The sequence below is a fragment of the Haliotis rufescens genome, unplaced genomic scaffold (genome assembly GCF_023055435.1).
Source record: "Haliotis rufescens isolate VD_foot unplaced genomic scaffold, xgHalRufe1.0.p SCAF_53, whole genome shotgun sequence".
NCBI lineage: Eukaryota > Metazoa > Mollusca > Gastropoda > Lepetellida > Haliotidae > Haliotis > Haliotis rufescens.
In genome coordinates, this window is record NW_025964257.1 from 2,681,876 (window position 1) to 2,694,245 (window position 12,370).

General features: G+C 39.5%; 2 protein-coding genes across 2 annotated transcripts in view; both read left to right on the forward strand.

Annotated features, from left to right (window-relative positions):
• Positions 1–12,370, forward strand: part of LOC124127346 (protein turtle homolog B-like) — a 278,974-nt gene that overhangs the window by 79,220 nt on the left and 187,384 nt on the right. The gene's annotated exons all lie outside the window — the stretch shown is intronic.
• LOC124119607 (mucin-5AC-like) overlaps positions 1–12,370 on the forward strand; it is a 198,063-nt gene that overhangs the window by 15,378 nt on the left and 170,315 nt on the right. The window contains exons 4-5 of the mRNA XM_048385047.1: positions 1,421–1,631; positions 3,025–3,342. Of these exons, the coding sequence (XP_048241004.1) occupies positions 1,421–1,631; positions 3,025–3,342 (529 nt within the window). The remainder of the gene's footprint in view (positions 1–1,420; positions 1,632–3,024; positions 3,343–12,370) is intronic.

A 12,370-nucleotide genomic window follows, 5' to 3' on the forward strand; every position in this document is an offset into this window, starting at 1 on the left:
CCAAACGTCTGCAGCAACAAGTGATGTGGCTTTTAAAAGTCTGTCTTTTATAGCCCTATTCTGCATGCTTCCCGTGAAACAAAACACGTTTTCTATGACGCGCACGCAATTTTTTGCGTTTTTGAGATGTCGCTCACAAACAAATTAGGAATGTGTTTTGACGAGCTGTTGTTCTTCATGCTTTGTCCAGAACGTCGTATATTACTCATTCACTTATATATTTTCATATGTCTTAAGCCCGGATAAAAATACATCCAATTTCACGGTGGTGCGTTTTCAATGCTGTTCAGTATACTATATTAATATTAATACTGCACAATACTACACTATCAGTTATGTAAACCATGAACTGTTAATCATACACCAAGCGCAATTCCCATGTAAAATGTAAATACTGGACACTAAGCTCAAGCCTATTTCTGCAAGAGAGAAAACAGTACTCTTACCTTATTTACACTCAGAGATGAATTCAATTACTGTTTTATTATGCATTTACCATTATTCCCACAGTCAGATCACAACATCAGGCGAATAGGATTATGTGACACTCTCTATCCACTATCATTATGTCGTAAGAAAAGAACTAGTTCTGGAATTTGACCGAAATCGACAAAGGTATGAAATATTCCAAAGCATGTTCTGAGGAAATTTTTTTTTTAATAACAAACCCTTTCTATCCAATTATTTGATATCATGTCTTATCACTGAATAAAGACGAGCTTCTCTACCTGTAGTACTCAGGATAAGTATTGCTCATTATTTCACTAAACTGAAACATCAGACAGTGTCTCTCCAACTACTGTTTTGTGTTTGTGTGGCGTTATTACTGTCTCTGCCAGGAACACCGCCAGTCTCACTTACTACTGTTTTGTGTTTACAGGGTGTGAGTGGCGTCCTTCCCAGCAGTACATCTTCCTCCCAGGTATCATGTCCATCAGGCCAGGTCCAGACAACCAACTCTCTGTCACTACCAGGAACACAGCCAGTCTCACTTACTACTGTTTTGTGTTTACAGGGTGTGAGTGGCGTCCTTCCCAGCAGTACATCTTCCTCCCAGGGATCATGTCCATCAGGCCAGGTCCAGACAACCAACTCTCTGTCACTACCAGGAACACAGCCAGTCTCACTTACTACTGTTTTGTGTTTACAGGGTGTGAGTGGCGTCCTTCCCAGCAGTACATCTTCCTCCCAGGGATCATGTCCATCAGGCCAGGTCCAGACAACCAACTCTCTGTCACTACCAGGAACACAGCCAATCTCACTTACTACTGTTTTGTGTTTACAGGGTGTGAGTGGCGTCCTTCCCAGCAGTACATCTTCCTCCCAGGGATCATGTCCATCAGGCCAGGTCCAGACAACCAACTCTCTGTCACTACCAGGAACACAGCCAGTCTCACTTACTACTGTTTTGTGTTTACAGGGTGTGAGTGGCGTCCTTCCCAGCAGTACATCTTCCTCCCAGGGATCATGTCCATCAGGCCAGGTCCAGACAACCAACACTCTGTCTCTGCCAGGAAACACAGTCAGTCTCTACAACAGACAGGTGTCTCTCACTGTCAGTGTGGAACATGACTCCTTTGACCCGCCCACGTACACAAAGTCTGTCACTTCAAATACAATACAGTTTCCTGGTGAGTGCAAATCAACTCCAAGTCTACCTGTTGTTGACTCAAGGCCCGTATTGTAGCAGCAGGAAAAAGAAGTTTCACGTAGTCGAAAGCAAAGAGAGTTCTTGGAAAATTCTTGGAAGTTGACAATACTTTTCAAAATGATTATATGTGTATGTCGCAGTGAATCCATCTCATCCAGTGCGTTTTAAATAAAACATAGATGCCAGAAATGAGAAGTTACGAAACGGGATCTATTTTACTTTTATGCCTGAACAAGGGAAACGTTGACCATGTCAATGGGTAATGATTGGGTAATGATACGCATACTTGGGTGGAGTTCAATGTTTGTTAGTGTCCGTTGATTTGAGACACACATAGTTGTGTCGGTATTAGCATTCACAATATATTAAACAGTAGATTTTAATACAAATAACAATATAGAAGTAGGAGATTAACCTGTTATATTTTAAGTGTAGACGTATTCTGCCAATGATGATACGCGACCATTACAGTTATTTTTTTCGTAATAAATATGTAAAGGTAAAATGATGAGTGACGTGGCATTGGTCAAGTATAATGTTTTAGTTGTGTTGAATGGAAGTTGTCACCATATTGATAGAGTTCATTGTGGGTATTCCTGCTTTTGTAATTCAAACCATACCTTCCTGTATTTAACTCTCTCCAATATAGGAAAGAGCAACCCTCTAGCAGATTTCCTGTATTCATTCTCCATACAGTTTCATTTGGGGAAACTGAGGGAGGCAACCCTTGTAGCAATTAGTTCTAAATAAATACACCACTTTTATGAGTTTATATTGTTCTACTGACACGTGTGCCAAAATATTGTGAACGGGCAAACACGACCTCACCGTCCGTAATCTACTAGTGCTAAATATACATTTCCTACTCGTCGGTTTTGTGAAAGAAGTGCTTCCTGAGAAATATTTTCACTCATCAGCAAAAGCATGTAGATTCCACACACCTGGCTGACCAATCAAAATGCAGGATTCCAACATGTCATGGAAAAAAACCCATCATATGCATGCCAAATAAATGTGTTTATAGTCCAGTTGCTGTCACAGTTTGTCAACAATATATTCATGAAGTAGTTTCTCTTATCATTAGCAGATATTCTTAAAAAAACAAACAAAACAGGCTGCAGTTTCACATTCCTTCAAATCCATCTTTCAATTAATGCAATGTTGTTACTATCTGCTAAGACGGAAACGTGTCGATTTGTTACCCGCACATGAGGTCTTATTTCCTATATGTTTCATGAAAGCATGAGGATATTATTACGTGTTTACCAAATTAATTCAGATATAAATTATGATATGGCCTTGAAATAGTTCATGTTTAGATATGTAAAGGACTGCTATTTGATATCAAGTGCCAATGTTTTCACGTCTTACAGTCCCAGTAACGTCTGTGACACTGACAAACATCAACTCTGATTATGAGAAGATAGGACAAGCAGTGGGTCAACCGCTGACCTTGACCTGTGTGACTTCAGCCAGCTTCCCGACTTCTGCTGTGACCTGGGTGACCTTGCCATCAGGAACCACTCCTACAGTCAGCACAGAGACGACATCTGGTGTCCTGGTGAAGACCACAAGCTCCGTCACATTCACGGTCAGTAAGACTGACCAGGGGAGGAGCATTCACTGTCAGGCTGAAAACATCAACGGTCAGACATCCCCACAGTCTAACAGAGCAACACTGGAGGGTTGGTGTAAGTAGACATAGTCGAACATAGACACACTGGAGGTTTGGTGTAGATTAACATGTATCTATTAGGTTTGGTGTAAGTAGTCCCAGTCTAACAGAACTACACTAAAGGTGTAAGCAGATATATGTATCTATCAGGGGATCAGACGCAGTCTACCAGAGCAATTATAGAGCTTTGTGAGAGTAGAACTAGACGAGAGGCTTTGAAAAGTAGAAATCGTCTTACAGAGCCATACTGGAGACTTGTGTCGCAGCCACACTGGATGTTTAATGTCGTAGATACATGTATGTATTAGTGGTCAGATACTATTCGTTATAGTGTCTTTAGTTGCCTAAGATGACACTGTATACGGCAACTAAAGACACCATAACGAATTTATTATGCTGAAAAGTTTACACTATTTGGTATCTTTGTCGCACATGTCATGTCAAAATGAAAACTTGACACTTAGAACCGGTATAAACGGCAGGACCAGTACATATCTTTCCGATAAAATGCTCTAATGTAAATATAAACGTTAACAATGGAATATATAATGCACTAAATGTGAATGGTTTAAGTACAAGAGCTAAAATGGATAAAATTTTCATAACAATGCCCAACATGTAAACATAAATCTGCGGGCCACTGTAACTTGATAGCAGTCCGCTTTCCCGTAACGACAGGATGCTATCTATTCTATTGCTATGTGACGTGATTGGCGTCACGTTTCTTGTTTGTGACGTCATCCTATAGTATGTTCTATGACGTTGCTATTTGTAACTCAATGACCTCCGTTGTAAGCTTTTTCTCTCTATTTTTTATAAATAAAGTCACGAACGTGGATTCTTTCATAAATAATGTCTGTTCTCATCACAATTAGTGATATTAAAAAACAAAACAGTATCGAATAACGAATTTCTGTACCAGAATTACCATGTGAAATATGTGAGGTGGGTGTTGGAAAATTCAAAATGGCTGTTACTGACGGCATATGGTCTCATATTAGGTCAGTAACAACCATCTTGGATTTTTACTTACGGTATACGGGCTCATTTGGGTTCAGTAGTTCTACTCTCTGATTGGGGCAATCTCACTTTGAGGCATAATAAGGTCTGATATAGCAATGCTATAGCTTTCGTGAGAGCTGAAATATGTCTATCAGAGCAACGCTGTATTCAGGCAGGCAACACAGTAGTTATATATCATTATTCCGTTTTCCAGTTGGACCAGAACAGGTTGACGTCACAATGCCCGACAAAAGTGTAGTTTTCGAGAACAGAAACCTGACCTTAACCTGTACTACCACCGCCTATCCCAACCTGACCTTCATCTGGGACTACAGTGATGGAACACCTGTAGGTGGCAACACAGGGTCTGTGTCAAGGTCGTCTACATGGTGGTCCCAAACCCTCACCTTCAAGCCTTATAAAGACAAGACAGCTGTGAGATGCCAGGTCAGAAACACCAGAACATCGGCAACACAGACTGGTTCTGTGTCCCTGGATGTCAAGTGTGAGTGTTCAAAGATGTTTCCCTTTTATTCAGAGCATTCAGGACATTATCAGTTTCTTTAGAAGTTACAAAACAGAACCTTTATGCACAACTCTTCCTCCCTGCAACGGCTGGACATCATATTGTGACTTTGTTCACTGCATGATAACAAACGAGGAAGGTCTTCACAATTACATCTCTTACTTATGTCATTTATAGTAACCAGGGCACGGGGGGCTCAGTCGTCTAAGGCGTCACGATTCGCTCTTTGGAGTTGCATCCTTTGGGTACGCCAGAAACCTATGGGTGTTGGTTCGAATCCCGGTTCACCCCGATTATGTTTTTGGGTTTGTCAGCATCATACCCGTGCTCATGAGTTTTACCTGGTAAACGTTTTAGGCCTGCATCAATTAGGGCTTCCCTCCTTCATTAAGCTGACACGCCAGTGATATGACTGGACTACTGTTAAAAGCGGCGTTAAACCCAAATCACTCACTTATAGTAACCGTCTTCATTGTTCCTGTTTAAGACCCCCCATCTGACCCTCCTTCCATCACACAGTTTGAGACTGTGATGTTTGAAGGAGACCCGGAGACTATCAGCTGCTCGGTAACAGGAGGAAATCCTCTAGCTACTATCATGTGGTCCTGTCCGGGCGCCGGAGTAGCATCGGTCAGTGACAGTGGTCAGACCAGGACATCTACTCTCTCCTTCACTGTTAGCAGGAGTCAGAACGGTCAGCAGTGTCAGTGTCTGGGGTCGTGGCGGTATGGAGGATACATATACAACCTCTCTGTTGTTAGGACCTTCAATGTCAGTTGTGAGTATCTTTTACTGTTTCTTGAGGAAGCGATAGGTGCAATGGTTAATTCCCCTTCATTAACGTATGTATGGAGTGTGTAGCATGTCTGAAATCAGGGATCCCTGAACATGCCACAAATTGACAGCATTGCCAAGAATCCCCCCAAAATAATGTTCATCACATCTGTATATCACTCATTGACTAACAATTTGTAAAAATGATGTAACACGAATTAACCACCAAAAAGTGACGGTAGATTGATGGTTGTATATCTTCAGGTGTGCGATCTCCTGTCCTGTAGCTTGCTGAGGATAAAGTAAAAATATGTACAAGCTCTTTTACCGCAACCTTTCCTGTCTCAGTGTTGTACAATAGCTAAATGTTGCAGTTAATAACAATAGACCTCTGCAGAGATCCATTACTGTCATTGTATGTGGGCATGGGAATGGAAATAAGTTGTGTTGTCTTTGGAATCGATGGCATTTTAGAATCAATGTATGATGTATGATACCTATATCAAGCACTCTGTCTTCAGTAAATATGAAATCAATACGTATTTCATGTGGTACTTATTATATATTGCAGGTCCAACAAACCCACAACCACTCAATGCCGAATATAACATGGCAGGTGTAATAGCAGGAACCACAATAGGAACCCTCTTTCTCACCCTGCTAATTGGAGGGATAGTTATGACGATCTTCTATAGGAAGGGGTTCAGGTTTGGAAACGTCTTGTCAGGTATATTGTCAAATCTCATTTTTATCATTTAACAGTATTACAGATGGAATCAGAAGTGGTGTGGGGATATTTACAGACGGGAAGTTTCCTTTCAAAGTGACGTCAGTCGATAAACATGAATGATATGTGTAAAATTGTAAAGTTAGAAACAGATCTAAATCATTCCTGACTGAGTGACAGAATGAGCACATCCACTTTGGGTATGAATATAAATAATTAATAAGGATATACCGTTGTAGACCAGTAACTGCTTATGTGCAGTATGTTGTTTTGTTAAGTCATATTAAGAAATATTAAGCAATGTACATTGAATTAATAACAAAAACATGTTAACTCATGTTTGTGTGATGAAGTCATTCACTCTTCCCGTTTTGATTTGTGATGTGTGTATTACAGTGTACTATATATGAAGTCTCTATTTTTCAGGAACCACTTCACAAAAAAGGTAGACATGATGTATGACTAAAACGTTTTAACAATAATTTCCTTTGATGTAAGGTAAATGTCCTTTAAAATTAGAGAGTAATAAAACATGATATGAAGGTGCGCCTTTCCATTATTAATTGTCATAAACCGATCTTACTTACTGTTGTAGCACCAGAAATCCTGAAATTGAAGAAATGGAAAACATAGGATATTCATCTTTGGGTAGGTTGAAGTAAGCATTGCCGGTCAGATAGATTGTTTGGGTCACGAATATGCCTGAGCCTACTCCGCGCTGATACCGTTATTATATGTTCGTACTGATTTGTTATAGATCATGTCAACAGTCCAGCTCAGAACTCAAGCATGGATAAAGAGGCGTCTGAAAACCAACATTACACACAGTTGAAGATTTATGAGAATACAAACGGTAGATTGATACTTTGACATTATATACATTGCAGTTGTCAGTCGTAAACTCAGTACTGCCAGGTTATCGGCATGCTATGAAACGTTGTTTTGCGTTCAGATGAGTTTTCAACATTTGAATTTGTTCTTCTGAAATGTGTTACGAATCATATTTTCAGTCGAGCCAAAAGGAGAGACAAGCACCTACGAAGAGCCTCCTGTATCTTACGAGTCCATCATTGCATCTCCTTACCAGAACAGTACCTCTCAACCTTCAGGTATCCACAGCTTATAATATCTATACGTCTCAGAAGAATGTAAGCTCGAATAATAAAGTGTATACAAAAAGCGATCTACGGTTTCAAACACATAGCTTTGTTTTCTCCCCTGTTCTGTTCTTATATTTTGACTTTTGGCACAATCTGTACTCAATAATGTGACACAATTATATTAATACCTTCACTTTTTCTGATGCAATTTCAGATCCTGACTATAGGAACAAGTAAACACGCACTGGATGTGATAACATCACTGGACAGTATTGCACGGCGCGTGAACTGAACATTGTGTTTACCATTCACGAATTCAATCTGATTCAGTGTCATTTTCATGTCAATATCCATTGTTATTTAATATATTATGTGCGTTGCTTATACTATCTAATAGCATATGAGATTGTTATATATTATAACACTTGCAGGGACTATATACAAACATTCTGGTACTAATTTCGATCCAAGTTTGGATAGTGGTCATCATAGTGTGTGGTTTTGGTATAATAGATGAGCACATGCAATGAATCCTATGAATGATCTCAAATAGGAAAATGTATTGACTCTATAAAGCGTCCCTTTGAAATTGAAATTATTTATAAAAGTTAGCAAACTTCAGTTAACTTACTATATCTGACGAGGAACTGAATTATAAATGGTTTATCATGTACGAAATCCTGTCAAATAGGTTGGCTGGTAGCCTACCCAACTCAACATCTCAAGACTATCTCTTCAATTTCCAATTGTACGGATATGCCTGTTATGTTTCTTTCTCAAACTAGCGCGCTCTATAAACACACAATCCTGACATGAGCCTGACTCATCAGTACTACAGTTAATTGTAGCCTGGCTTTGTAGCTGCAACTGCAAACTAACTGAGTTCAGTCATTGCAGCATACTTAGTGTTGTTTAATCGAGTTAAGATATTTACATACCACAAAAATGATGACATTGACAAATGTTTCCAATTAGCTTTGATTTCCAAAAAAGTCAGTGTTCTGTATTTAGCTCACAGGGATGTTCTGGTGTTCATGTCGGAAGTGATGCGGCTCTCTGTTGTGCATGTTGAATCCATACGCACTTTACTTTTATCGTAAGGACACATGTACATGGATTAATGCTGCAGATAAGTATCCTTTGTAATAAATAGGCTACACAACTCGTGCCCAATTCAAGTCTATGTCCCTGATAAAGAATCTTTCTTAGGATCGGGACAGGTGAAACATTCCACTTGAGAGATAAATGGGATATGATATGGTCAGTTCGTTTAATACCCTATATATTTTTACATTTGAACATTCAACTTTGTAACCTCTTTTGAAGTTCACATGCAAGATCAGCCATAAGAAATCACATTTAACTACGCATCCAACTTCACAAATTTTACTTACTTTAGGTTATAAAGAGACATGTTCATTGCCTGTTTGCATCTTATTTCCCTTGCTAGGGAAATGATTCACATGAACAATAAACATTGATTCACGCTAAATAATGTCATGTTTGTAAAATTTGAATAATCCACATTAAATACACTGCCATGGTATCACCACATTCACCTAAAGACGTTAGCTGGTCGGTATACAGACTATCCAAATATGTAATATTGATAATTTACTGTGTAATTAAAGTTCACAACAACTTCAACGCCAAATTCAAACTCCTGGAACCAAAATGGGAAATTACTGCTATGTTAACATTTTCCCGTAAAATATGATGAATAATATTTTACATGATGAAATATTTTAACATGCGTGTAAAATGTTGGACAATTTAACAACATTATAACTAACCTATCAGAGTGAGTGAGTGAGTATGGTTTTACGCCGTTTTTAGCAATATTCTAGCAATATCACGGCGGGGGACACTACAAAAAGGGCTTCACACATTGTATCCATGTCGGGAATCGAACCCGGGTCTTCGGCGTGACGAGCGAACGCTTTAACCTCTAGGCTACCCGACCGCCCCTAACATATCAGAAACAATATCGAATTTACTGTAATTGCTGTACGGACCATGGTGAGTGAACGTCGAGGCCACTCAAGCATCATTCTCATTTACACAATGCTATTTCAACAATAGTGGCAGTGAAATATTTTCAAGCCATCAGGTAATGTAAACATGTTTGAATAGTTTTCAATATGTAGGTGTCAGAATGGGCCCCTTATCTATTCAGTCGTTTAAATATCATGTCGGCAGTTATAGTGAACCTTCTTATGCTATTGAACCTTGTTCTGAACACCAGAGAGTCGGCTGTATGTGCACATTGTAAGCCAAAGTCGGTGACACGGAACCACATTAATGACGTTTTGAACGGGCCTTGGTAGATCGACAGACATGACAATGTGGGGAGTATTCAGTTCAGCAAAGGGACGCATGGTAACTGGTGTACGATCTGATAACACACAGGGTAGTGAAATGTCGGTTACTAAAGCATTCGTTTGCCTACCTACTTATTTCCGAAGTTTGGTGGCTGATTATTGCCATCTCTTTTACGGGACTGCAGAGGATGATTGACTTGACTCGTGACTGCTGTGATGAACGGCAGGACAACATTCTTGGATGACAAAGCAACGCATCACAAGGCGGCACAACACACATAACGGCCAACATGAAAAGTTATCAACCAACAAGGCGACCAGATTAAAAAATGCTCGCTGGTTTGTGTGGAGTGGGGAGGTTTTACACCACCACATCTGTCTGACCGTATGAACCGAACACCATGTGTGTTGATAATGAGTGAGTATGGTTTTACGCCGCTTTTAGCAATATTCCCGCAATATCACGGCGGGAACCAGAAATGGGCTTCACACATTGTACCCATGTCGGGAATCGAACCCGGGTCTTCGGCGTGACGAGCGAACGCTGTAACCACAGGGCTACCCGGCCGCCCCGTGTGTTTATATGATGCCATAGCGTCAATAAGATATTTAGCCACTGTGTCAAATTGTTTGAGTTATTGGTGAATTGATATAATGTGTTATACTTAGTGTGTTACGTGTATTTAGTCTTGACACATATACAGCACATTAACAAATAAAAAAGAAGACAGTAACTTTTGTTGATCCGAGTTATGTTTGCTTATACTCGGCCCATCAACATTGACAAGTTATACTGAGATGATTAATATAATTGCTCAAGTCGTGTACTTGTCTCTGGACTACAGGCATATAATAACCCGCGTAGCAAAACCGTAAAACATACATGTGCAAGGATCTGGCACAAATTCTTATATGGAAATGATGCATACAGATTCACATTGATGGCAGACTATGTACCGGAATCTGCAACAAGAGGATGTTTTCGATTTTTGCATTGTGAATTTCCACTTTGTGTCGAGCAATATGGCATCTACAATTCGAAGCTGCTTATACAATGTCCAGTCACGTTCAACTTAACCAATAAGCTACACGGTCAAGAAAGTTTAACGTATTCGTACAGTTGAACTATCCATGTTAATTCAGGTGATTACACTTGCAAAAGGGAACATATTCAAATGGCAGCGACAGCATGGGGAAAGAAAGGTGATGATTCAATTGTTATATTGTGTTTAGTGACTGACATTGTCATAATCATAAATCTAATAATTGGTTTATTTATACAGCACTCAAACACTTCAGAATGCTCGAAACGCATACAAACACAAATACAAAAGCCAAAGACGCTTATAATATATCTTGACTTGGGGTTTGAATGTTGAAAGTGTTTCAGTAGTCCTGAGATTGGAAGTTCATTCCATTTCATTGCCATAACAGATCTAAACGATTTACTGCCAAATGTTTTACGATTGAATCTTGTTAGTAGACACCGCCTGAGTTGACACTGGGACACATGATTATATATTATCTATAGGCGTCTGATGTTGTCGTGTGTTACAGTAATCCAAACGACAGAGGAGAAATGATCTTGAGCAGCTGCTGTGTCAGAAGCCAGGAGATGGCGAGATTGGATTGTTTTAACACTTTCTTTACAAAGGCAGCCTAAAAAGTTCATTACATAAACGATGACAGGAATAAGAACATCACAAAACTGCATTATCCGTTTGGTTGGAATCGGATCCAGGTTACACGTATTTGTCTTTGATTGACTCACAAGGTAAAGGACTAGATTCTCAGACACTGGTTCCAATTCAGCCAGCTGAACACCATTGAAAGGTTCAGAAAACACCTCATCAACACGTGCATCATTTGCCTCACAGGTTTGTAGAGATCTGAGATCAACCCTGATTTTATAAATCTTGCCTGTGAAGAATGTATTGTAATTTTCCGTGTGGATAAGATTGTTTTCTTTTTTTGGAAGTGAAATGATTGTGTTCATCATTCCTCTAAGTTTCGATAGTTGAGACCAGGGAGCCTTCGCATTGTTCATCCTAGACAATATCGTCTCATGGGGAGTAATGGGATTTGGCCTCCTGTATAAAAAAAAATACGTCTATGGATCTCTAGTCCTGATTGTCTCCATTTCCTTTCTGCGTTTCGTCTCATTTGTTTTGCTGTTAGTTTATCCACATTATAACACAGAACATGAGGGTTGACATGCTTATCTCATAGATCCTTCTGTGTTGAGTTGGAGAATGTTTGATAGAGAATCGTGTAGCACGATCAGCTCAAAAGTCATAATGCGACATGTTACTGTTTTCTTGATTGGTGGTGGCTGTTCCAGATGGAGAATGAAATCTAGAAATGGTCTTACATTTGGCGGACCTTCATATGTCCCTATGTATAAAGTCATGACCACATGAAAGAACCGATGTAATTAATGCTGTATCCATTAAGGTATAAATTACCTTTTCTTGTTATATTGACGTTGTCAGTCGCTACATATAGCTGTACATAGGAGTGCAAGAAAACTATGAATCTATATCCATGAATGTGTTTCTAGGCTTTTCAGTAGGTGGGATTCTTCAAAGTGGTAA